The 27,271-nt window shown below is 40.1% G+C and overlaps 1 protein-coding gene across 2 annotated transcripts; it reads left to right on the top strand.

The window, feature by feature from the left end:
* Nucleotides 1-1,137: 1,137 nt before the first annotated feature.
* nt5c2b (5'-nucleotidase, cytosolic IIb) lies at nucleotides 1,138-26,722 on the top strand. Of its 2 annotated transcripts, XM_037101759.1 has the most exons (18): nucleotides 1,138-1,367; nucleotides 3,325-3,444; nucleotides 9,242-9,315; nucleotides 15,141-15,258; nucleotides 15,563-15,658; nucleotides 15,823-15,914; nucleotides 16,013-16,070; nucleotides 16,676-16,769; nucleotides 18,311-18,364; nucleotides 18,511-18,594; nucleotides 18,780-18,821; nucleotides 18,955-19,062; nucleotides 20,192-20,258; nucleotides 20,354-20,524; nucleotides 21,177-21,228; nucleotides 21,579-21,639; nucleotides 21,971-22,147; nucleotides 22,757-26,722. In XM_037101759.1, exons 2-18 carry the CDS (start codon nucleotides 3,344-3,346, stop codon nucleotides 22,991-22,993), a joined length of 1,686 nt encoding a protein of 561 aa, XP_036957654.1. In that variant the 5' UTR covers nucleotides 1,138-1,367; nucleotides 3,325-3,343; the 3' UTR covers nucleotides 22,994-26,722. The 2 variants fall into 2 exon arrangements, with proteins under 2 accessions (XP_036957654.1, XP_036957655.1); XM_037101760.1 differs by lacking the exons at nucleotides 1,138-1,367; nucleotides 3,325-3,444; nucleotides 9,242-9,315; ... (1 more) ...; nucleotides 15,563-15,658; nucleotides 15,823-15,914 and having other exon boundaries at nucleotides 16,513-16,769.
* Nucleotides 26,723-27,271: the final 549 nt, after the last annotated feature.

Raw genomic sequence — 27,271 nt, 5'->3', positions numbered from 1 at the left:
ACCACCTATCTGTCTTTATAGTTGTTAAACTTGCTCCGATTCAGTCACCACCAAACAAACACTAAAAAAAAAATGCTGCTCACATATTTTTTCATCTGTATTAAGTATCTTATTAAGTCATATATGATAATATTAACGTTAAAGTGGATTTTTATTGCTAAATGAATACTTTTCCTTTTGATAAATTTAGGATATTTTGCTGATATCGCTTCAGGTCTGGAAAGTCTGAAGTTTTTTCATCCACAAAAGATTTCTGGATCTTCACAGCAAAACAGCATTGCAGTACTCCATCATACAACTGAAGTACAAGGGGACTTGTAGAAACAGCTAAAAACATTAAAAAAACAAACAAAAAAACCAAACAATGGCTCCATACAGCTCAGATCCAAGACTCTGGAAGCCCAAAGATCCTTGACTGATTTGAAAAAACTTCAGTTCCACCTCTATTTAAAATGAAATCCTCACATTAGCCGCTAAGCTTAAAGTGTTAATGTCCACCCTTTCTGAAGAGGTTGCACTGAAGGTGTAAATACTGACTCTAGAAATCATTTCAAATCAATTACGCTAAACAAGTCCCCATGTACTTTGATTGTTTAGGAGAATGCTGCAACGCTGTTTTTCTGTGAATCTCCATTAATGCTATCAACCCCCCTTTCCATCCACATGGAGGTGAGTAGATAATGAGTGAATATTTGAACTGCACCTATGTGTGAGATTTTAGATTGCGAGACTTTAACAGCGCTGGAGCAGCCTATCTTTACACTGCTGTATGTAAAATATTCTTTCGCAGAGTACAAGTCCTGCTAGATGTTAGATGTATCTGCAACTGAACAGCTGTGAATGCATGTCAGTGATCAGCAGACTTTACTCTGTTTGTGCTCTTAGCATGTTTGTTGTTTTAGTAAAGCTGAATAAATGTCAGTATTGTTAGAGCCTGTGTAGTTCACAGGAGTGTTCCCTCCGCTGCTGCACAGAGCAAATTCAATTATTGCAGCAAGACGAATTGATGCAACCTCCTGGAGTGTGAAGTGTGTCTTGATGCAGTCAGCTGATGACAGATGCAGGACTGCGGGGTCACGTGTCTGTGCCACGACACCATCGAGTCCCGCCTGCTCCTTGACGGACAGGATGAGGCTCCGCCCCCTGAATGTCTCATAATAGCAGCTGGGGGCTCACACAGAGATAGCAGAGAGCAGACTGAGCAGGGACACTCATCTGCTGCCTGGCTGTACAGTAGAGACATCACCGCTTTGCCTGCCGCTTTCTTGTCAGAAAATACACATTAGCGACTTCTCCGACTTTCGCACAGCCGCAGGCGCATGCTCAGACCCACTGACGGTGCAGTTGTTTTATTCAGGAACTCAGAGGTGAGTACAGTAACGACAGTCACAGCTAAACGCAGCCAAATCTGTTACACTTCGTGGCTTTTGTTTTGCGTCCAAGCCAGCTAACGCGTTAGCTCCGCCCGGACCTCTTTCCTGCTGCCCTTCTCCTGTATGTCAGAGTTAAAGCCAGAGGAGAGGAGGACAGGGGCTGCTGCAGCGAGCTGTTAGCTAGCTTTTACAGCAAATAGAAGGACGACTCCCCCCCCCGGGGCTCGGCTTCACTCTGATGTTAGCTTGTGGAGACACTTCAAGCTAACCTCTCGCCGTAGTTTTCGTGCATAGTCCTTTTTTTCCCAGCAGGTAAAGGTGATGGGTACACATAAATGACAGTTGACGTTACGTGTGTTATTATTGAGCTAAACGTCGAGCCAGTGTCTCAACGCTGACAAGAGGAAAGCAAGCCTGTTACAAGTTTCTGTTTAGCCTGGACTCAGTTGTTGTTTGCTGGGCAGTGGTGCAGGTTAGCTCAGGGCTTGTCAGTGAATCTTTTCAAACCAGAGCTCCCCTCAGACCCCAGTGGGCCACCGTATCACAAAGGCATTATCTTAATGATCAAACATGCACTAAAAGGACTGAAAACAGTTCTATAATGCGACAACAAAGGGTGTCTTATATTGTTGCAGGGTTATCAGGGTTTCCTGGTATGATGTCACTGTTTTACACAGTTATTACAGCTATTGAAAACAGAAAGCAGGTGTTTTTATTTGGTTGCTATGTTTTGATTTTAAAAAAATCAAGCACTTTAGTTGTTTTGTTGTTGTGATAACATTAATATGGTAGCATTCAAAGCATTAGAAGGGCTTTGGCTGAACTACTCACAGTGGTTGCACTGGTGCGCCTAACTTTTTCATGTAGGTGCACCAGAACATAGTCAAGGGGGACCCAATAACACATTTCAGCTTAACTCATTTTATGTAAATTGGTAACAGGAATAAAGGCCAGACATGTTTTTCATAATTTAAATTGCATTGCATGCAGCAAGAAAACGAATAACCTCAACCTTGTACTCAGTTTTAAAGCAAATACACATGTACGCCAAACATGCTGTAGGTTTCATTTAATCTCCAGTCCAGCCTCGAAGTCAAATAGGATGTGTTTTGATGTTAGTGGCCCTGTTGACAGTCGTCCTCTGCCTCCACATGCAAGTCTCATTTGCATTTGTGCTGGCACCGAGAACAAGAAAACTGACCTCCTCTGCCTTTTCCTTCCTGCAGCCAAGCCTCTCCAGTGACAGGAGGAGAATGATAGAGTGTCAGCATGAGAGGAAAGAAAACATGCAGCTCTCTGTAGTCATTAAAAAGACGAGGCTATCTGAGGCAGAAGTCCTAGAGGCGTTCCACAGATTGTTGCTTTCCTTTTTCTTGCGTCTCTGCTTTGGTTTGAGTGGTATAACCCATGTTGAATCCTATCTTAGGTCATAGATTCAGTCTCGATCCTTGCTTTATGTTTTGATCTTGCCTTGTGAGTGACGGTTGTTTGTGTGCAAAACTGTATGACATGGTACAATAGACAGACTAGGTTTGATCTTATTAATTTATACAGTGACCCAACTGGTCAGTCATCGTCTGCGTCCCTACCACAACCGCCCTGTGCATTTAGACAACACCGGGGGAAAATCTCACATTTATTGATGATGATTAAACTGTTAAGATCTATTGTGTTGTGATTGATTCAACAGCTCCTTACTGAGCACAGCACACACAATAGGCGTATTATCTTTAAAACGATAAAACAGTCATATCAACACTGTGATTTAAAGTGACCTTGAATGAAACTACATTATCCTTCCACATTAATTTAACCCCTTTTTTACTGTTGTAAATTTGTTTAATGAAGAACACAGGTTAAGTCAAGTCATTTGCTCGTATCCAGTAATACAATTCATCTAAAGGGATCACATTTGTGTTGGAATCAAATATATTTGGTGTCTTCTTGTCAGACACAGCAAAGCTTTCAAGATGACAACTTCATGGAGCGACCGACTGCAAAACTATGCAGACCTGCCTGCCAACATGGATGGTCTGACAATGAAGAAATACAGAAGAGAGCCATACCACAGGTAAGAAACGTGTGGAGTCACTAGGTGCATTTCTGATGATCTGAAACCATGTCCAGATGGGATACCTGAGAAGGTTCTCACATGAATTCAGCAGCAAGACAAAAGAAATTCCCCCTCTGTTATGCCATAAACATCAAATACAGTGAACGTGGTTAGAGGGGTAGGCAAAATAGAGGAAACACCTGGACTTTAACTTCGAAGGAATTTACACTTACAAAGTTACAAGCTTACACGAGGGGGGTTATCTGAAAAAGTGAATGTACAAATATAATTTTGCGGCAATCATAAATTTGAATGCCAGACATGGCTAAAGTGTACCAGCAGCAGGAATAGTTTTGGGAAGTAAAACTTACTTACATGGTCAGTCATGAGACCGCTGTAAGTGAGTGACCCCCTCGCACCACATAAAAAACATTATGATTTAGCATATGCAATGCCTATTCCCTGTAATAAGCATTAATGAATAGGTAATAAGTCCCTAATAACTCCTTCCAAGATACTTATTAACTTAACAAGCCAATAAAACCCATAACGATAGCATCATATACATGCTTACTCATTTGGTAGAAAGAACTGTTAACATTTTAAAGAGTGATTTAGATAGTTATTAACACATTGTGAGATCCTTATAATTCTCAGAACTGAACTGAGAATATATGATAAGGCGTTGTTTTTGCTTTAGAGCTGGTAGTTTACTGTAAGTAAATATATAAAAAAAAGTTTTTTAAACTGTTGGATTATATATAATATATAATATATATAATATATAATAAATCTGCATAGGCCATATTTTTTTTTCTAATTTTGGTCCAATGAATAAGCCAGAGTCTGATTGATCTATATTGTTTGGCCCATCTTATCATCCAATAACAATATTTGCTGATAAGAGATGATGATATAAAAAAAAAACATTTGAGAGATCCCCGTCAAAAAATGTGTGCACAATGGCAAATTAACAGAATTGTTTACTTACTAAGTAATGCCAATGGTCCAACAAAATCCAACACCGCTCAGGCTCTAAAATAATCAATTAACCATGTAAAAAGACAAAACAAGCCATTCTTTGCTTAAACAAAACAATAATGATTGTGGCCATTAATGCTTAAATGGAGTTAGGTCGACTGCTCTCTCAAGTACAAGTCATTGAGTAATAATAAGGACCAAAAGGACGTCACGTAGTTGTTCAATCAGTAGGTCAAATGCAATGCGACCATATTAAAGTGTAACCATCACTGCTTTCTAAGAATAGTTGATCAATACCAGATCTGGCTTGGATAAACGCTGGGTTGCCAAACCAAGCCATTCACTGTTCATTTCACTGAATAATCATCCCAGAAACTCTGAAACACATTGCTTGGCTGTAAAACTACCATGAAGAACTTTTTATTATCTCTACATCAAGGCTCCTCTTTATTGTCATTACAAGTGCAACACCACTGACAAAACAGACATCTTGGCTTTAAATGTAGTATTTACTTTTTCTGGCATTTGCTGGCTTTTACTTGAACAATCTCGATCCAACATCATACACCTTGTCTTTACTTAGACTGTTAAAAATAAGGCAAGGCAATTGCTAATGATGAACTGTGAAGGATTTTTATTACCGTGCAGTTATTGTAATCCATTTATTTGTTACATTGTCTGTCATAAGTGGAGCATAACTCTTACAAGATCATGTCACAGAGATTTCTCAGCATGAATTGGGAAATAAATCAGGTTTTGTAGGTTACAGTTTTCTCATATGCAATCATGTCTTGGGTGCGGTTTTCTCACTGCTATTAAAAATACCTCTCTGTCTCAAAATGTCACCATGCTGTTGAGAGCCTGGGAGTGTGTGCATGAATCCAAAACTTCTAGTTAACTCAAAGGCAAAACTATACCAGCCATGTTTAATTTTAACTGATTCGTGTAGATGTCATGTTAACACACGCACAGTTGGATTGTTGCCATAGAAGGACACTGTTGTGCCTTTACCTGTCAACTGGAAATGCCCTGTCATCACACTGGCAGAAAGGCTGATGTGAGGAGGAAGTTTGTCCTCATCAGAGTAATAAAGCACGTGTTGCTGTTCAATGTTTAACTAAGACATGCTTGTCCACTGGGCACTGCCGTTCTTTCACACCATTATGTAATATGCAGTGCTCACAGGGTTTATGAATCTGTCACTCATCTGTTAGCTCTGTGCTGACATACTGTAATTCACTCTTTCCATTACCCGCCCCCATCCCTTGTCATTCTCCAGGGACCCACACATACAAACAATCACACACATGGTAATAAAGATGATGTTGATCTCAATAGATCAGTAGTTCAGCAGCTCTGTTTGATACAGTTCTCACTGGCTTCTTAATCACTTTAATCATTTTGGTGACCATTTTAGGCAGCTTTTGTTTATCTCACAGACAGACAAAGACCACCACTTCAAAGTGAGAGCTCAGCTGAAACAATGCAGCCCGATAATGAGCAGTGTATCACATAGCAGAGGGCTGACACTGGCCAGCACAGATAAACCTTGTGTCGCAGGGAGTCGAAACGCTGTCTCCAAGAGATTATGGAGCAGTGGAATAAATCTGGCAGATTGTTGCACAGCTGCACTCAGATGGAGTGAAAGTTGTTGAAGAGATCCTGTTGTAGGTGTGGTATGGCCCATGTGGGCTGTTTGAGGTAATAGTTGTGTCAGCAGGAGCAAAGTCAAGCCGCCCGCGCCCATTGTCAGTATACTTTTAAGAGACTTCAATTACCATTGATGGCTATTTTATTGCACTCACAGGAAGAGGACTCTGTTTGCTCAATGCTGATAAAAAACTGACATTAAATTACAAAGTGATATGTATGCCATAGATAAACTGAATATCACAAGCAACTGAATGCATAGTTAATGAATCAGTACAGAATAGTGCATATGGAAATTTAAAGTAGAAATAACGAACATTTCATAAACTTACCCTTTGGGGTAACTTACCCTTTGGGGTAAGTTTAAAGGGGGGAAAAGCTTACCGTTGGCTCCGCTGTAGGTAAACTTAGCATTAGTAGCATGGTAGCATGGCAGAAGGCTACTTGAAAAACTACATTTTAGAAAATTCAAGTGTTGCCCTTCAAAGTTGAGGTTGACCAGTTATTGTTTTGGATGTTTTATAAACTATCAGTGTCTGATACTTGGCTCCAATAGTGGACACCTTCCAGCACTCACTTGTGGACACACTGTCCATCTCCGAATTATATATTTGTTTAAGTATTTATTACTTTGAGTTTTGTGCACAGTTCAACAGTTACCCAGTGTCTAATAAATTGATAAGGTGTTAAATGAGCTGAATATTGTTAGACTGTCTGCGATCGCTCCAAACTATCATCATTATCTCAGCCTTTAAATTCTAGATAACCTCTAGTAAACAGTCACACATCTGAATTTGTATTTCTTGGATCATACAGTCAACAGAACATGAGATTGTTGGAAATTTTGTGCAATTGACCTGACTTCTTGAATCTGAGTAACTGAAACATGTTTTTGTAAAATATAGGACACTTCCATTATAACTTCAGTCTCCCACATTTGTGAAACACCAGTAATAAAGAAAGGATTTACTGTTTCATAATCAGGCTCTGAGTTGCTTGATTTTGCTTCTGTTAAACACATCCATGTATGTCACAAAAGCTTAAGTTGCTCCCTGTGACATTCTTCTATAAAAAGAAGTCAGCTCAGTCTGTAAGTGTTTACATTGAATCAGATCTCAGTATGGTAAGCAGCTGTCGCTCGGGGCCGGGTGCTTGCTTGATTCTACCTGACTTGTGATTGTTCTGGATGTCTTTGAGGGCCCACAAACATCATGCTGTGACAACAACAACCCTGACTGACAGCACACAACAACAACAGAGAATGACGCGGAATAGCCACAATCATTTTTGCAACAAGTCAGAAAATTTCTGAATGGCAAGAAAGCAAAGAGAGAGAGAGGAGGGGAGGGTGGCATTGTTCGTGGACTAGAGCTGCCCTGTGTTGCCGGAGCAGGTCAGACCAACGGAGAGTCAAACTGAGGTTTAATTTCACGCAGAATGCATCGCCAGTCGTCTACTGGACTAAGATCTAAATGGGAACTTGTTCACTATGGATCTGCTGCCAGGTATTTCACTACTGATTCAGAAATTGTTGAGGAGGAGTCGGTCACTGCCACAGATTAATGACAAGATAAATTGCCTTGCAGACAGTTTTGAGCTTGTGTATCAGATTAATGTGCGAGCTAAGAAAGATGTAACCCAGTTTTTATTTCAGTGTTTGATTTTCCTTTAGCTGATTAACATCTTTATTTCTAGCATGACTAAATATTGACTTGGTGTGGAAATATTTGGGCACAGTTACACATTGAGTTCAGTCGCAGATGTTGAAGATAAGTGATGTAGGTCTGTGCCAATGTCGGAGTCAAGCTAGCAGTGTGTGTGACTGTCTTTTCTGTGGAGGCTGTGTCAGCCAGGCTATGTCAACACTGTCTATCGCTGTGGCCGCCGTGGACCCCCGGTATACGAATGATTTATGAGTCAGCACAGTGGACCTGTTTCCTGGAATATTGTCATGCTCAGAACTAAGTCCGTAGGGTTTTATAATCCCCATGTTTAGAGTTTTGTTAAATTCCTATTAAACACACACGTGGCATTTTATTACTAAAGTAGTGCTGCACAGTTGTTTAATTATACGGTGCAATTTTAGTTTGAATTTGTAGTTTCTAATACATCATTAATTTACATCTTACTTACAATGCAGTGATGTAAAATGCCAAAACATAGTTTTTCGGTCAAATATAGAACAGTTACTGTTAATTGTAGTTTTCTTGCAATATGGAGCTACTGCTTATTGAACAGAAACAAATGTTTTTTGTCTCGTAATTGTTCTAAAGAATGAATGTAAAAATAAGTAATGAAGTAATTTATTTGAGACATGGCACCTTGTTCATTTGAGTTCAACCTGTAACACAGTGTGCGGTCAAGCCAGACATTGAATGCCCTTGTTTCTTATTAGCAGAAAGGTGACTAGAAATCATTTTTGATTAAAGCATTTAATATGACCCAGGGCTAAATGCAGTCTTAGAACCTTCTTAGTACAGGCTAAAAAAACGTTCTAGTTGGCACAGTCTTGGCACATTCCAAAGTGTTTTAACCCTGACTTTAGCCCAGGGTCTGTTGGTCCTGCTCCAGAGCAGGGTAGGAAAATTGTTTAAACATGGTGCTAAACGGTGATAGTGTTAAATGGGCCTAAAGTACATATAGTAGTCATGCCTCACTTTGGATTGGAAAAAGTCTTGTGTTCCCTGGTCATTTGGACCGGGATGAGTAGAAATGCAGTGCAAATAGGTCCAAGGTTAACCGTGTGTTAACAATGTGTGTGTGTGTTTGTGTAAAGGTGATAAATTATGCCAGGGTCAACTCTTGGCCAAGAAAATGCAGTGTGAAAAGCCCTGATGATATTTTAACATCTCACAATGGCCACAGTGTGTCCACACGGGAAATAATTTATTTACAATCACAATATATAATGTAATATGTTTCTTTTCTTTTCTTTGTTTTAAACATGCGCACCACTCATTGTGTGTGTAGTTGCCTGACTGAGTAAGTAGTTACTTATTCCTACTGAATGGAGCCACTACAGCATGATCAGGGTTATAGTGGCTCTATTCAGTAAGTGAAACAGCTAAAATTAGTGATATCTCCAGAAAATAGTGTCTCCTTTGACTCTGCCAAAACAAATGCTGATTGTATTGTTGGATATTGCATCACAATTAAAACATTTACCTCATCTTGTCTCCTCTAGAGTGTTTGTCAACAGAAGTTTGGCCATGGAGAAGATTAAGTGCTTTGGCTTTGATATGGATTACACTTTAGCAGGTAAGCTGAACACACATTCACAGAACTGATCAAGACGTGCAATGAAAAAAAACTATATTGTTCATTTGATCTCTCTGTGAAAATTAGGATGGAGGAAAGATACTAATTATTTGATATTTACAATCTTAAAAGGTGACATATATTATTTTATTAACTTCTTATTTAGTAGTCAAAACTAATATTGTTTTAACCTGAAAGATCTTTTATACATTGATTGATAATGAAAGTAGGCATTAGCACTCTCACTATCACATAGTCCACGTTGTCCAGGAGGCTGAACAGCTGATTCTCAGTTTACATGGATTGTCCTTGCTTATTAATGACTGGTCCAAATGAGCATCAACTTAAACCATGTTGATTAAAAGGTTTAGAGTTACAGTAAATATATCCTTGATACTCAATCAAAAAAGATAGAATTGTCAGAAAAAGGGTAACTTTTGATTTTGAGTGAGTACAAAGAATAAAAAAGATGGTGAACGAATCCTGATGTTTGTGAAAATTAAAGTCTACAGTATCCCCTCGTTTCAGCTCTATATTTGGCTACCTTACGATCCCCTCCCAGAAACGCAGTTTGTTGCCCATGAAAGATTATTCAGGCCAATGCCGGTGACACATTGAGCACACTTTAACACCCGGATAACAAAATGTTAAGCATAGCTCCTCACAAAGCCGATTGGAGATGTTCTTTTTCCTACTGACCAGTAACTGGGCCAAAAATATCCTGATTTTTCATGCCACTTTGTTCTGTGACTCAGCTCCAGTTTTTGGTCTCTCCGTCTCTATAAATAAATCCTCTCTGACTTTGAAAAGCAGGTCACGTTTGTTTGTTGAGTTCACCAGCGATGGCTCCCTTGAGAACGGGGATCACACGTAGTCCCCCTCTGGCTCCGTACCCCTATCCCTGTTCAGAGTGCTGGAGATTTTACAGAAGCTCAGCTGTTGACATGACTCTCTTTATGGGAGCCCATAACCAAGTGTTAATGTTTGCTAGAAGCATGGCTATCATGTATCTTTGGAGGGTGTTCAGGCTTTGACCACAGACGTACCTCTGCTACAAAGAACTAGTGGTGTTGCAGAACACCTGCTGCTTGACCACATACAGTATACTTAAGCAGCCCCTATGTGTGTATGTGTGTGTGCCTTTAACAGCCTGTAAAAAAAACAAAAACAACTGTCTTTATTAAATGCTGACAGCTTCCTAAAAGCATGGTTAACTCTTTTGATGATATTATATGTCTGTTGAAGTTGTGTGAGAGAAAAATGATGAAAATGTACCATGGATTCTGAAGTCATGTAGTGGGACAGCTCAAGCATAGTTCCTGTCAACAGTTCAATAACTGCAGTCAGTCAATACTCATGGTATCCTGGCCTATATTAAGCTGCTATTCCACTGTAGTACTTTTGGTATAGTACCCTTTTGAACCTTGCGTAACCCGTGGTAACTGTACCTGAACACCAGATGTGCTGTGCATTTTCACTGCAGACAGTACCGGTCGGCTCTTTCCAGCAGCTGGTTAACAACAGAATTGACTGGTCTGAGCTCTTAATAAACTGCTGCATTTGTGAAGTTGAAATCCTTCTTCAGAGTACGTAGGAAGTGACGACTGTTCGGACTGACCAATCAGTGGTCTGCAGTGTTTTTATAAGTAGCCGGTCAGCCCACATATACTATCCACAACTTTTTTCAATGGAAACACTAAAATAACTGTTACAAGATGTAACAAACTGAGCTAAACCAGACTGTTTGGTGGACGCTTTAGATTATGGGATTAATAAATGGTCATGATAGAAGCATGCAGAGGCATAGGTCCTGAAACATTTTGAGTCACATTTTTTTAAACTCTGTCTAACTCACTACCACCTAGTTCAGATGCTATTGTACAGTCCTGATACACATTTCCTGCAGTTTCATATCACCGTCACACAGTTTTTGACATTTTGCACATCATACTGGTGTTAAAAACAAGCCCAATACACTGTTTAGTTTGCTCTAGCTGTTTCAATGTGCTATGAGGCTCTTTAAATGCTCTTTAACAGTACAAAATATTAGTAATATGGACATTTATAGATCGAACTTTAGTCCAAGTGTTGAATCATTTACAACTGTTGCAGTGCATGCAAAAGCGTCACATGTTTTGTAATATTCTGTATGAAATGACATTGCCTCATCTGTTCTTTTTGCTCCCTTCTGGAGCACGTAGTAGCCTGCAGAAATTGTTGCCCATACACACACATAGGCCCAGATTGCATTGAGAGATACACACAGTTTTGTCCTAGTTTTCCAACAGACTTTTGGCTGGAATGTAGGCCCCCGAGGCTGTACTTAAGTTTTCTAATTTTTCCACAGTATGTTCACTAGTGTCATGAATCTGTGACAAAGACCTACATGTACATATTATTGGCTACAGACAAATTAAGACAGGGTGTTGTAGGACATGGTTCTGATAAAGTGTCTGTGAGGGACACTGTATGATTTGGATTAAGTTGTCTCTTAGTGGAAGGGAGCAGGTTGTTTACCTTCTGTGTATCTGTGGTGTAGATTACATGTAGGCCTGAAGGGACCAGGCCAATAAACTGGGTCTATAAATTGTGAGAGAGAAACCACACACCTCAGTATTTGGAGCAGTAGGAGTATAATTAACTGGCAACAATCTCATCAGAGAGATACAATGTAGAAAACAGATCCCTGAAACTAGGGACACTTCCAGTCTCACTCTAAGTAGATGGGTGTGTGTGTGTGTGTGTGTGTGTGTGCGTGCGTGCACATACTGACAGAGTAAGAAATATGAGAAGAGGCTTGCAGCAGGGGAGAAAGGACCCCTATAAAGCAGAAATGCAAAAGAGTCAAAGACGCTGAAAGCAACAGTAACACAACTTCCGGTCTGGACACAAATGCTGTAAATATGGTTTTTCAGTAACATCTGTTGATTTTATTTTCTCTGCTGCCCCATTTACTGAATATGCAACTTTCCGATGTGGCTTTAATGGAAAAACAGACCTACAAATCACTCCACATGGTACTGCGCAGGCCTTTCAACATGTGAAATAGTGAACGGCGTCTAGGGTTACTTTTGAAAAGGATATTGCGCAGGCTTGTGGGTGTCATGTGTGGGTATGGAGTTACTTAAGGGGGCCTTGTTGTTTGAGTTGTTTAGAGGTGAAATGGTTTTGGTGTCACTAAAGTCAACCGAAGACAAAAGTAAGCACTAAAAACCTAAAGTCATATGCAGTGTTATTAAAGGCCTGTTATTAAAGACATTTGAGTTTGGCTGATTCACTTACATTTGGCATGTAACCCTTAATATTTCAGTAAAATAAATATAAACAAATATAAATAGAATATTAGTAAATGTAGAATAGAAGTTATAATGTTACATTTCCAGTTAAGATTTTTACTGTTTAACTCCTTTTATTCAGTTCTGTTCTGCTGAGTTGTAGCTGTTTTCACTACAATTATGGAGGACTTAGAGGCATGTATTTGGCTATTTCACCTAATTTTGGACCAATATTATGACCACATAAGCGTACAAAAAGCAAATAATATATAAACAAAACCCCTCCCCCAAATAAAAGATAAAGCTTTCTAAGAACTAGATCCTACAACCAGTAGATCTGCTGAAAGTAATTAGTTAATTTTATATTCATCCTACTTTTGTGGTGCACAAAATAGCCTGGGTGCTGTGCCTTAAATGTAGGTAAAACCTTGGTTGTTGTAGTACTTTAGTTAATGTCTATGGCCAATAAATCCTGACAGCAGTCTTGTCTAAGAATTATGTAACAAAACTTCCTCATCGTAAATGACTCGCATGTCTCACTTTTATATAACCTAGACTGAGATGTGATTTTGTTTATCCTAAGTGTCTGTGTAACACACCAGTGGCCCAAGGTCAACATGTGCGAAGTGCCTCTCAGTGAACTAAAGAAAGAGAGAGTGGTGATAGCAAAGGTGACAGAGGTTGACGAGTGAGAGAGAAGGAGGAGGAGAAGGAGGAGGAGGAAAGGCATTTTACTTGGTGTATGCTACTGCTCTGGGCAGAGAGCCCAAACCAAACCCTCTGTTTGTGGGAGACCACGGCGGGTGGTGAGAGGGGAGGGGTTGAACTGCAAGAGGTTACGTGATTATAATGCAGAAACAGGCTCCAGCTTACAGCGCAGGGCTGTCAACAAAAGCACAAAAGCTTTACTGAACCCAAGATTTTCCTGTAACTCAGTGCACGCTCATTATGCTCCTGTGTGTAACCCAGCATTAAAAACACTCACACACACTTTGTGGAGTAGGACACAGATGTTTTCCTGTTTGTCCCCCACTAACTGCCCTCTATCCAACCATCATCAGCCAATATTTCTTCCCCTCCAGAGGCCCCACAACACCCCACTGCGAGTGTCGGCAGCAACAAAAGCACATTCTCTGTTTCGTATTTATAACATCTGACATATTCTTTTCCCGGTGTCAGATAGCATTGTAATCCTCTGCCAGCCTTTACTTAGCCTAGCATCAATCCGTGTTTTTATTTTCGGATCCCTCCTCTGCCTGGGTTTAGGCTTGGCCCCGTGGTAAATATGTGACATGGTTGGTGGGGGAGGCTCTTCGATCTCAGCAGGGCTCATTAGCCGTTGAAAGTTAAGTGATTTTTCACCCTCGCGCCTGATCCTGTTTCTTTGTGGATTTGCGTGCAGAACACCAAGGCCCCTTGTTGATAACAAGGAGAAGGAAGGGCAGTGAGTGTGTGTGAGGGGAGGGGGCTTACTGTTGCGTGAGAACATGCTGTTATCAAAATACTGAGGCAACACCACAGACTTTCAGATGGGCGAGGTAGAAAAGTCACATGTATGTGTTGTGTGACATGAGTGACTTCATGTCACCTCTATTGAACTGTTGTTTGCTCTATAATCTCATCTTCACCCACAGGTCAAGCTCCTCAGCTGAATACATACCAGTGTTTTATGTAAATGTTACATGTGTGCGACACTCTTTACACACTCCCCTGTCAGACCGCAGGTTTATAGCTGATTACGCTGATTCTGCTATCTTCTACAGAGAAAGACAGTGTTACACTGAAGACTTGATTTTATGTCATACTCTCTGTACTAAATCTGGACACATGTTGTTTGTCACATTGCCATGTCTTGATTAGTTTTATTATTTTCATGCATAAAAAGATAATATGTTCTCAAGTTACCAGAGCCAAAAGTCAGACCTCAAAAGATGACCAATATTACAAAAAGTTAAAAGATATTCAGTTCAGTGTTTCAACTAACTCTTTTTTTTTTGATGTATTGTTTTGACCTGTTGGTTATTTTGGTTTTTATTTTTTTAGATTTATCAATTCGTAGTTTTGTCTTTAAAAACTAAAGCAAGAAATGCTCATCACATGTTCCCAGAGCAGAAGCTGAGGTTTACAATTTGATAGTTTTTTTCGACTAACAATCTAAAAGTAAAACATCAAATTACAATGGCCGCAAACAGAAACAGAAAGCAGAAACAAACAGAAACCTTAATTTTGAAAGGCTGAGATCACAGAATGTTTGGCAATTTATCTTAATGTCTTATATGCAAATTATTTGATTACCAAAATGTAGATTACTTGATTGTAGATCAATTGTTTGACAATCAACTAATTGATTTAAATAATGGCTGACATGACTAATGATAAAGCAGTGTCTCAGAATATGTTTTGCATATTCTGTCTATTAACTAATTGATTTGTTGTTTCATCACTTGATAATGAACAAAGATTAACATACCAGGCTCATTAAGACAGGACCTAATGATTGTTGTGGTAACACTGTATGTTTGTGTGTGTGTGTGTGTGTTTCTTTTCTAGTGTACAAGTCACCAGAGTACGAGTCATTAGGTTTTGAGCTCACAGTGGAGCGGCTGGTTTCCATCGGTTATCCTCAGGAGCTGCTCAGCTTTGTCTACGACCCATCCTTTCCCACCAGGTCAGACCAATCACAGCCTGCTGCACACACATGATGATGGTGCCTGTCAGTGTTAATGGCCAAGCGATGCTACTGCTGCCTCATCTCTAAATGTCTTATTGTGTTTTTTCACGCTGAAAACATAGCAAATTTTTAGAAAACAACACACACCATTATCATCTCTGTCCCACTCAATCAATCCTCATAACTTACTATCTAATTTACATCTTATTACAAATGATAGCAGTTAAAATGCCATATCAAGAGATAAGTAAAAAATGTTTTGTTCTCTGTTGTATTTATGTTTATCTCCTCTCATTTTTAGGGGCCTTGTGTTTGACACCATGTATGGAAACCTGTTGAAGGTTGACGCCTATGGTAATATCCTCGTCTGTGTCCATGGATTCAACTTCCTTCGAGGGTGAGTGGTTCCCACATGGATCTCTAAACTCTAACCCTGTTCCTCTGATTGTAAATTATACTGTACGTCAAATTTGTATTATTATATTACACACTGTTTATATATGTGTGAGAGCAAGACAGAAAAAAAGCAAAGATTTAGTCTTGTGTTTTCTCTTCTCTCAGCCCTGAGATCCGCGAACGGTACCCAAACAAGTTTATCCAGAGAGATGATACAGAGCGTTTTTATATCCTCAACACACTCTTCAACCTGCCAGGTAGTTTTTTAACACTTGAACATTGACTGAAGACAAGTTTGATAGCGCCTTCATTTTAATGTACTGACAAGTTCTCCCTATCATTATGTTTTCTTCAGAGACCTACCTCTTTGCCTGCCTTGTGGATTTCTTCTCCAACTGTGACACATACACAAGGTAAGGAAGTTCTAGTAACACTTTCTGTCATGCAACAAGTTTCTGTGCACCGCATGGTGACACAAAGACCGTTGCAAGCCAAACTGGGTCAAGAGCAAGCCCTACAGCATGGGAGGGTCCAGATGTCTCAACTGCTAATCTAAGCTAATTGTTGTACTATGGAAATCAAACAGGTGTTCAGTCAAAGAACCTTCTTTTTCTATGACAGTGACTTAATAATTCCTTAGACTAATTGTAGAGAAGCATGGATTCTTCTCAGAATCAACTAGGAATTAAAAACGTTCTCACTAACTATTTACACAGACTGAATCACGGTATAACAATAAGATAATCTTTTACATGCTACTGTAAGGAGATACAATGGCCTGTAAATTTGTTGAGAATGTAATCTGGAATGGCTGCATGTCCTTTGTCCTCTGAAACCTGGTTGTTGGTCTTTTAGGGGGAGAATGCTTTCCTGTTTGGCTGGGGACCCCTCCAACAAGGGAAGGCTATCCCATTTAAAAGCAAACAAAAAAACAAATGTCACGTTTTTAAAAACCTTCTGTAAAGATGTGGCCTGTCCGACGGCTGTGTACGTGTGTGTCTCTGCTCCTCTCCTCCAGCTGTGAAACTGGCTTCAAAAATGGTGACCTCTTCATGTCCTATAAGAGCATGTTCCAGGATGTCCGCGATGCTGTCGACTGGGTCCACTTCAAGGTAAGACGCCTTTGATTGGTGTGGTATGTCAGTTACTCAGTATGGCCCGAGAGTATCTCGTTCTTTTGTCTGTGCTGATGACAACCTGACCTTTAGACTTTGACATGTCTTAGACAAGCAACAGAGCTGCAACATTCAGTTCATTAATCTTTTGTGATAATCAAAAATATCAAACATTTACTAGTTGCATTTTCTTTAATGTTTGGGCTCTGCTAAATTCTGGTGAGAATATCTCACAATCTTTGACACTTTATAGACTAAACAATTAATTGTGAAAATAATCGTTAGTCTCGGCCCTAACAAGCAGCAAACATAAAGGTGGCTTTCACACCTGTAGTTTGGTTCATTTGGTCTGGGTCAAGGAAAAACGTACATGAGCCAACAGGTAACTCACTGATTGGACAGTTTTGATGATGTCATTCTTCATCATCAGGGCTCGATGGCAGAAATCAGATTCTGCTGTCTGTCAGCAGGTTATGCAGCAGCTAGCAGCAGTTTTTCCTCCCTGGTGTCACAAGGTGCTTCTTAAGAAATAATTGATTGTGAGCATTGTTAATTGAGACTACAGCTGACCTCATATGTCATTCTGTATTACGACACTGATAGTTAATAGCTCTGTTTCACTCATTCTTTACCCTTTTCTGAGATCACTGATAATATACAAACTTAACAGATTACAAACTCATCACACCTCTGGTTCATCTTCTTTTCACTTTCTGATGTGACAGGGAAAATTCCCAGACTCATGCTGATATGCATAAGTGTTACTACAGTTATTATGAAATTATATTGCCTAAATATAAGCTATATAGCTCTATACCACCTACATACTGCAGATCAAGAGACACCTTTTTTAACTGTTTGGTTGTGAAGTTTGCACTAGACTTGAACTTAAAACTTTCATATGACCATGAAACTACACAATTTCATGGAAAAACAAGTCAAGAGTTCAGTGGAACCAAACCACAGGGGTCAAATGTCAACGGACTGTAGGATTTATCTACTGGGACTAAGAAGCATCGTATCACATTCAGTTGCTAACCGGATGGTGGCAATATACCAAATGTCAGGGAGTCATCAAAACCATAAATAGTCTCCCTCCGGGACTCTGAACATCTATGATGCTCAAAACAGCACAGTTAAAAACAACATCTAAAACATCTGTTGTGAACATGCAGTAAGATGATGTTATCAGGCCCATAGAAACACCCCCAGTTTGATTCAGGTTTAAATTGAGGCTGCTTTAAAATCACAATGGAGTAAGTTGAAGACAGTAATATTAAAACGATCTAAAAATGTGAAATACTAAAGAAAGCATTACATAAGTTAAAGGAAAAACAATCTTGTTTTGCTACCAAATCTGTTATCGGTACAGCTCTCTCTCATCCTGTTCAACCCACAGCTAAAGGCCACAGGTCTTCATGTGTTGTGTGTGGGTTGTCTCCTGATGACATAAGGAAGTGATACTTGTGCAGACTGTGTCATTATTACATTGTGTATTTTGATTCTGTTTAGTCTGACTCCCATCTCTCACAATGCAGGGTACTCTGAAGGAGAAGACGGTTGAGAACCTGGAGAAGTATGTAGTGAAAGATGTAAGTAGTTTGTATTCATCAAGGGTGCTACGAGTTTTCTATGTTAGAGAACACATACACACACTGCACACACACAGTCTGTGGTTTGTAAAGATTCTGAGAGCTTCAGTCTTTTCCTTTCTTTGGTTCTTCTCTGTTCCCACCAGGGGAAGCTGCCTCTTCTCCTCAGCCGAATGAATGAAGTTGCCAAGGTTTTCTTGGCTACTAACAGTGACTACAAATACACTGATGTGAGTACAGGCATGTGAGTTATGGTGGAAAGTTCACTTCTTAGGGGGAAACAGTAACAAGGGCATTTAAACATTGCAGTGGTGAGACAGAGGTTCATTTCTTCTGTTGGCAGCAGTAGCGGCTGTATTAACTCGAAACACTGCTGCGTTTGGGTTGACTGTTATTCTGTGTTGTGTTCTCACAGAAAATCATGACCTACCTGTTTGACTTCCCCCATGGCCCGAAGGTAAAGTATAGATTTTCTTCACCTCCCTTTTGATCACTCAGAGCTGTATTAAATATGCAGTTGAAGGCTGAAGAAACATTTTTATATCTGTATGTGTGGTTTTTAACTTGTGCCTGGTTTGTATTGACCACAGGCTGGTACCTCCCACCGGCCCTGGCAGTCCTACTTTGATCTGATCCTGGTGGACGCCAGGAAGCCGCTGTTTTTCGGGGAGGGCACAGTGCTCAGACAAGTAGACACGGTGAGCACACACACACAGCACACAGCTGGCGCAGAGAAGACATTGCTAGCGGCTGCACCAACACTGACGTATCAGGACATGTTGCAGCCCAGTGGTATGTCAGCTTTGTAAGCTGTGGGCAGATACATGCATACATATTGATATAAAAGAACCAGTTGTTTCGTGACTGAAACATTCACGTGTCACACCACTCCACATTTTCTTGCCTCAGCTTTTTTTCTTATGTTGTGAGATTGTTTATCCTGGCTGCACACCTGACACTACTTCTTGAAAAGCCTGAATTCAAGACGGGATTTCACATTTGTTTGTCTTTATACATTGTTCAAATCACAGCTGCATAGAAAGACAAAAGAAGAGGGCTTATAGATTTACGCAAGTTTTTACTATGATTTATCGTCACTTGTGAGGCTGAATTGATGTAAAAAGACACAAATTGTTTGTCCCAAAATCCCTTGTGACTCATTATGGGCTCTATTTGTTTGCTGGCTCTGCACATATTTTTAGCTGAATGGTATTTTTCATATTCAATTCGCATTTAGTTTATTTTTGCTCATTTCATAATTAGTCACACATGCCTAATAACATTTTCAAATCGACTAAATCTTTGAATTTCAACACAAGACTTCATATTTGTTGTTCTCTTACATCTGACTTGTTTACAAATCATATTGCTCTTTTCTGTAACAAATGCAAAAGATGTGTATTAGTCATACACGTGCTGCCCACACGTTTACATACATTTACACACGTTTATCTTTTGCAGTAAGTTTGTCACCTATTAGGACTCCCAAGAATTCAGATTCAAACACTGTGAAGATATGATCTATAAACATTTTGATCTGATCATCCTTCTTTTGACAGGAAAATGTAAATTAAGTTTAATTCAGGGATAATTATTCATACATATACAATATTTCAGTTTGACTCCTACATTAGCAATTTGAAAAAGAGAAAAGTTCACATTGTTGACGCTGCTGACAAAGTTTTAACAGACATCTTTCATGTAAAAATGTGTTTTAACATATGGCTTCACACGGCTAACTCTGTTAGTAGTTTAAATGTGTGTTTGTGCCAAGGTTCCTCTCATTAGTCTGATGTGTTTTGTAATTTTTTGTTTTTTTAATTGCAGACAACAGGACGTTTAAAGATAGGAACATACACAGGACCTCTGCAGCATGGAATAGTTTATTCTGGAGGTGAGACTTGTTTCCTTCAGTGATTCATTCTTTGTCGTAGATTAGTTGTGTGTTGTAGTTGTGATTGATAGGATTTTAATGTCTTTCTCTTTTAGGTTCCTCAGACATTGTGTGTGACCTGCTGGGGGCCAAGGGGAAGGACATAGTGTACATTGGGGACCACATCTTTGGAGACATCCTCAAGTCCAAGAAGCGTCAAGGCTGGAGGACGTTCCTGGTTATACCTGAGTTGGCCCAGGAGCTGCACGTGTGGACCGACAAGAGCTGTGAGACAAACAAATAATCACAGGCCACACACTCAGTGACATGTATAATGTCCGTATTGTTTGAAGCTATGTTTCCAAGTACTGCACGAAGCGTCAGTGTCCATATAACGTTAAATTCAGAGAAGAGCTGGGTTGAAGTACCTGTGCTGTCAGTAGCTAACACTGTGGTAACACAGAGTTGACTGGCAGCTAACAACAAGCTTGCAATTATGATAAAAGCACAGCACTCACCAGCAGCATTCACTGTACAGACAATCTGCTCCATGTCTGTCAGGATGGACGGACAAGGTTCTTCTCCATTTTCAGGGTAACGGATTACAAATCCCACCCCATATAATATATAATTGGTTGCCTGAAAAAGACACCAAAACCTTTGTGAAAAGTTCAGATATCATCAACTATAAGCACTCGAAAGAGGGAAGAAATTAAGCTGGGTGCAGTACTTTTTCTCCAGGTGGAAGGAATAATGAAACAAACACAATGGCATTCAGAAAAAAAGCAATATGTGGTCACAGGTTTAAATGCTTGCATTAGAAAACAGTTAAACGGAGACCAGTCCTATGACAGCAGATCTGTGCTGTTTGTGCACATTAATTCTTGCAACAACGTACGCATTAGCAGCAAGGACTCACAATCTACTCCTGTCTTCCAGCATTATTCGAGGAGCTGCAGGGCCTGGACATCTTCTTAGCAGAACTCTACAAGTAAGACCTTAAGCCTCCCTCCTCCCTTCACCATATCCCACCTCCCTGTCCATCACTGTCTCCTGCAGCAGCTCTGCTGCTCTTTGCCCTCTGCAGTTGCAGTGTCTGTTTGCATGCATGTGAGCGTGTCAATGAGGGCGAACAAACAGGGTCAGCGGGGTAAAGTCTGAAGGGGTCAGCTCTCACAGGCCCTGATAACAGCGCATCCCTGACGTTATTTATAGCCCTGGCACGACTCGCTGCTGCAACCACCTCTTTGACACATTACCTTTCAGCAGACTGATATCAGTATCTTCCCCTCCCCCACCCGCTCTTGTCCTCATCGTCTTTCTCTCCCCGTCCTTCCTCAGACATCTGGACAGCAGCAGCAACGAGAGGCCAGACATCAGCACTATTCAGAGAAGAGTCAAGGTACAGCCTTAATCACCTCTGTTTCCATGACAGTACGAGACTGGTCCACAAGGAGCGCCTCGTTACCAAAGCCCATGTTTACTGTATGTTTGATACAGGATCTACGTTAGTGTAATTATTAACAAAAATACACTTCCTCATTGTTCGCTCAGTTCCTGAGGAGGTAATTGCTAATTCAGTTGTATCAATGAACAACTCGCCAACGCCCCTCATAAAGATACTATACTGGCCGTGTTAAGGGCAGTAAATCCTGTTGTAAGTGGATAAATCTTCACGTTCGACATGAATTTGCAGGCTCACCAGTGTCCTCTCTTCTCCCTTTTGCTCTCAGAAAGTGACACACGACATGGACATGTGCTACGGCATGATGGGTAGCCTTTTCCGCAGCGGCTCCAGACAGACCTTGTTCGCCTCGCAAGTGATGCGTTACGCTGACTTGTACGCAGCCTCCTTCATAAACCTGCTGTACTATCCCTTCAGCTACCTCTTCAGGGCTGCACACGTACTGGTGAGTGTCTGGATGTACACATGGGTTTCTACAAAGTCTTTGGAAAAGGATTCATTTTAGCTGTTGTGTTTTCAAGATTTGGAAGACACTCAAATTTGAGTATACTTGAAAAATGTTTTGATTTTGAACATCATCAAACCAAACACTTGTACAAAGCTCTTACGTGTGTGGAGGTGTGGGTTTATAGTGGGAAAAACTACTCTGAGGGATATGAAGGGGGGGTGCCCAATCTTTAAGAACTTTAAAAAAAGCTACAATTAATTATAATTAAGTGTTTTTAATGCATATTATTTTAAATTAAAATCGGAGATTGACTACTTTTCCCAGGAAAGATGGTTCCCCCTCTCCCCCCTATAATTTCTGCCTAGGACTTCTAGAACACAGCTGGACTCATTATGGGCCACTTAAAAACAGAGATATCACCTTTTTCATGCGTACTTCTTCCTTTTTAAAATCTGGCATCTACATTACCCACAATGTTAGTTTATAACACTACTTGCAGCGCCCTCTTGCCCTCTGGGGAGTACCCAAGTGTCTGCCCTTTAAATCGACAGCAGACTTCCAGTTAGTTAATTTGTTTTCTCACATTTTGTCCCTCCTCCTCCCCAGATGCCCCACGAGTCGACGGTCGAACACGCACACGTGGACATCGACATGGAGTCACCGCTGGCCACTCGCAACCGCACCCACTGCAGCGACTGCAAGGACCTGGAGTGCAAACGCAACCAACTGACCCGCTCCTTCAGCGAGATCAAACCACCCAACCTGTTCCCCCAGACTCCCCAGGAGATCACTCACTGCCACGATGAGGACGATGATGAAGAGGAGGAGGAAGAGGAGGAATAAGCTTGTATTGAGAAAAAATACGTTCCTGTTTTCCTGTTCCTGCCTTCTTTGTTTCCCAGTAGAGTCAGATAGTTCTCTCTCTCAAATTGCAGGAAGGAAAAGCATCTCCAGTATGTGTGTGTGTGTGTGTGTGTCTATATGCCAATACTGTATGCACACAAGCACACACACACACGCACACACACACTGGGGAGTTCTGAGGAAAGTAAAAAGGACCAGTAGCGAGACAGATCAAAAGACTGTATGCATGCTTGGTCCTCAGAAACCCAACTGTTCCTAGCTTCATTTAAAAAGGGAAAAAGAAAAAAACAAAACAAAAAAAAAAAGGTTAATGGTTAATGGTTTTAATCGATCTAATTTGATTTCTGTATAATTTTTCCCATCAGACAGACAGAACATCAGACTCTGTGAGTTTTATAAGCTGACTTCAGAGCAATCTATCAGATGTGGTTCGTAAACTGTAGTTTAATCCTGACTGCCACAGTTTGCATATTATAATCGAAAGTAACAGTTTGCAGTCACAGTGTCATAAAAAAGATCCACATACTGTATCACAACACTTTTTTTTATGCAACATGGGAACAACATGCAGTTTTTCGTCTGTTTAGTTGTGTCCATTTTCTTGTCATTATACAGGACTATTCTCTTGTAACGTGTGTGTAAGGGTGTGTGTGTTTCTGTGTGTCTGTCTGCCAAAGTAGACTCACTCAGATGGCAGCAGCATCCCGAGGGATGGTAAACTAAGCGTCCATTGTACTAAACTGAAGCACAGGAGCACTGAAGCACAAGCTGGCGTTAAAACCAATCCACAACCAGATGCATTTTATTTGAACGGCACTTGAACTGATGTTTTGTTACCAAGCAACAATGAGGACAGCTCTGTAAACGTATTTTCTGCCCATAGACTCTATGACAACCCTGGACTACAGTAGTGTTACTGTAAATAGCTATCAGGTGGATGGTTTGATGCCATGAGCAGCTAACATGCAGTATTTCTTCCACTTGGTTATTTAGAAAGATGAAACTTGAGAATTGCATTCAGCTATTTCAGAGAGATGCATGACGTGAGCTTTGTCAAAGTGTATATCAGTGGCCTCAGTATGCAGGGAAACGAGGCCTTTTAGGATGCACAGTATAGAGCTAAGTGCAGTAGGTTGACCTGCTTTGTTTATCTTCTTGGCTTTGGGGCGTTGTTGGGCGTTTTTTGTGTATCAGCTGACTTTAAATCGTTTACGTCATCATCTGGGAGATTCATGTCGACAGAGCGTGTGTGGTTGAGTGTGAACAGTATTCTTCTGTCAGGCCTCTAAACACTGTGAAGTGACCCTTTCATGATAGGGTTGGTTTGAGCTGTCATGACTAGTTCAGAACTGGATGAATATCTCTGAGTTTAAGCATTTGACTCTGCATTTGCTTTGAATGTGTCGGGTCAACAAAAGACACCATTGTTGGGTAACACTTTTTCTTTTATAACCATCATTAATAAATGGTACATTTACATTTAATTAAACTTAAGTTAATAGTTTTTTGGCTGTTAACAAACATGAAATGCTTTGTAAACTATTTATTAGGCAATTGTTTATTTTTATTTATTACGTTTGGAACTGATTTTTATAAAGATTTATAACGGCATAGTAAGTGGTTTATAAAGCACATCATCTTTGGTTAACAGTGGAATAACTATTAACGAAACACATGCAAAAAAAGAACCTGAGTAGGAATGCAAGAAATAAAAATGTTAAAAAAAAAATAAAAATAAAAAAAAAGTTTAAAAAAAAACCCTAACCTGCTTAAGAAAAAAAAGGATTTTAGAATTTGCCTAAGGCTGAAAGTTGTACAAACAGGTAGTGGGAATAAATCACATCGAATATGAAGCATGTGACTTAAAGGTGCAATATGTAAGAATTTTAGTTTGAAACATGCAAAAATTGACCAAAGTTACCAACAGTGTGAACAATTAAATACATGAATAACAGTGCTGACGTTATGTCAAAGACATCTATGTCTTGTGTCCCAGAAATATCTACTGAAGTTAGCATGCTAACCAGCTAGCCCAGGATCATTCTACCACTTTGTATCTCAAGAAAGGACAGTCTGTTTAGCCCAGGCCTCTGCAGGTTGGTGCTGACTCTTTCCTGCGAGTCAGAAGCCTAGCTGGAGCAGCTGTAAATCGCCTTTGTGCCAACAATTACGGGGTGCTGTGAGTTTCCAGTCCAGGCATATTCAGCTAATGAGACCTCTAGCTGCAAGGCTAATTGAGCCAAATAGTTAACTGCAGTCAGCGGTTACTTTGCTGACGTGCTGTTCCCTTTTCGTCTGAATTCCACAGGAAACCAATTCTTACATATTGCTCATTTAAAAATCCACTGAGGCTTCAACTGGAGAGATGAAAAATGTGTGAGACAAACATCAGATCTGAGGCATGAGGAGACCGTGTAGGTGAAACAAATGTAAATGTCAATTTTTTTGTGCTAGATTGGGATGGAGATTTGGCTAGTGACCAAATTACCCACCAACCGTCACCAGACTTTGATTCAATTGTTGCTAAAACCTGATTGGTTGATGGAAGTATGTGACATCCATCAGCTTTTTCCAGCAGAGCTCAAAAGTGTAACGCAGATCTGTTTAACATGTGTCCAAATGCAACATTGTTAGCATGTGCGACACCATGAAAGCTGCCTGAATGTCAAACATGGTCTTTCCTGTATGTTTTAACTTTCCTCGCCTTTATATTCAGTCTCGACATGTTGTGTGGGTCCTGTGTGTTGGATCGGCCTGTTGATTTAGGCCACAAAAGGGAAAAAACAAGCCGTCTACTTTTTGCATTTTTTTAGGTTTTGGCCTGATGTGGTGTGGAGAGAGGTGAATGTGTTAAGCTGTGTGATAATTCAATGGATGAAACCTTAGAACTATATTACAACTGTTTGTTATCCTTTATTCTTTTTTCTATCCTTTTTTTCCTTCATTTTTTTTTACAAATGAAATATTTGTATTCTCAAATTTGCATTGGTTTGTTGAACAGATAGTGACTGGATATGCTACATGAGGCAGCTGCGTTGCTAATAGTAAATAGCTGACTGTCTTTTCTTTGCATAATTTGCATATGCATGTGAAAATACTAAGCATATCCGTTGTGGCAGGGGGTTTATGGTAGCATTGGTTTGACTTCTACGTGGACTGCATCACTTTAGGATAAAAAGCTTTTTTGACTTTTGTCATTGTAGTTTACATGGGGACAGAAAAAATATATAAAAAAAACTGTAAACCTATAAAAAAGAAAAACGTTAGAATGAAGGGCATGTGAAGTACCGTAACAAAAAATGTTCCTTGTGTTCAACACCATGGGGTTGTTTTTATTTTTCTAAGCTAGTGTTTTAAAATTGTCTTGGTTTACAGAAGTGTAAATAGACATTTCCTTTTCTTCTTCTTACCATTTTCCCCCAACTATTATTATTCTTTTTTTGGTTAACTTTTATACAGTACAGTTTAAAATAACTACAGCCTGGCGAACAGGTTTGAAGTGCTTTAGATAATTTTTATCTGTTGTTGTGATGCAGCCACATTAACCGCAGGTGCCAAACAGTCACCTTTCATTTTCTAAACTATCTTTTGTTTTTATGCATATCATTTCCTGTTCTCCCAAGCAGTGTTTTGTTTGTTTGTTTCCAGAAATTACCATACAGACTGTAATTACATAAAAATGTAGAATAAAGATAGTTTTTCATAATTTTCGTGCTGTTTTCTTGCTACTATTCAAGGCTGGAATATCAGCTGAGCTCCTGGTCTACTTCACTGAAATTAGTTTGTGGCAACATAAAGGTCCAGTGTGTGGGATTCAGTGGCATCTAGCTGTTAGGTTGCAAATTGCAGCCAACTGAACCCCCCTTTGTCCCTCCCTCCACAGTGGCCTCTAAAAATGTGAACAACGCTAAAAGCCCTCTCTCGGGTCAGTGTTTGGTTTGTCCATTCTTCATAATTACATAATTCTACTCATGAATGTGTGCTTAATTAATCAAGAGATCACAAACAAAAATTGCTACGTTCTAACACACAACTCGTGGACATTTCGAGAAACTGGTGGTCAACGGGGGCACACGGCTCATTTCTGCCCCGAGGTTTAGCCGATCCTGCGGCCATGGATCAAGAAATATGTGTAGCGGGGTAAAGCGGTTGCACAAAATGTGAAGACAAGGGGGGGCAGAGGCTGTTGATGGTGGTAGAAGCTTCTGTTTTCAATGTCCCTAAGAATTACGTAATGACAGTAATGATGGTAGACAT

The sequence above is a fragment of the Acanthopagrus latus genome, chromosome 1 (assembly GCF_904848185.1).
Source record: "Acanthopagrus latus isolate v.2019 chromosome 1, fAcaLat1.1, whole genome shotgun sequence".
Taxonomy (NCBI): Eukaryota; Metazoa; Chordata; class Actinopteri; order Spariformes; family Sparidae; genus Acanthopagrus; species Acanthopagrus latus.
Note: the sequence above shows the minus strand (reverse complement) of the source record. Positions and strands in the feature narration are given on the sequence as shown.

Coding starts and splice junctions, on each gene's coding strand:
- nt5c2b (XM_037101759.1), top strand. CDS start 3,344: ATGACAACTTCATGGAGCGACCGACTGCAAAACTATGCAGACCTGCCT. Junction 9,316..15,140: donor TATGGATTACACTTTAGCAG/GTAAGCTGAACA, acceptor TTTCTTTTCTAG/TGTACAAGTCACCAGAGTAC. Junction 16,071..16,675: donor AACTGTGACACATACACAAG/GTAAGGAAGTTC, acceptor CCTCTCCTCCAG/CTGTGAAACTGGCTTCAAAA.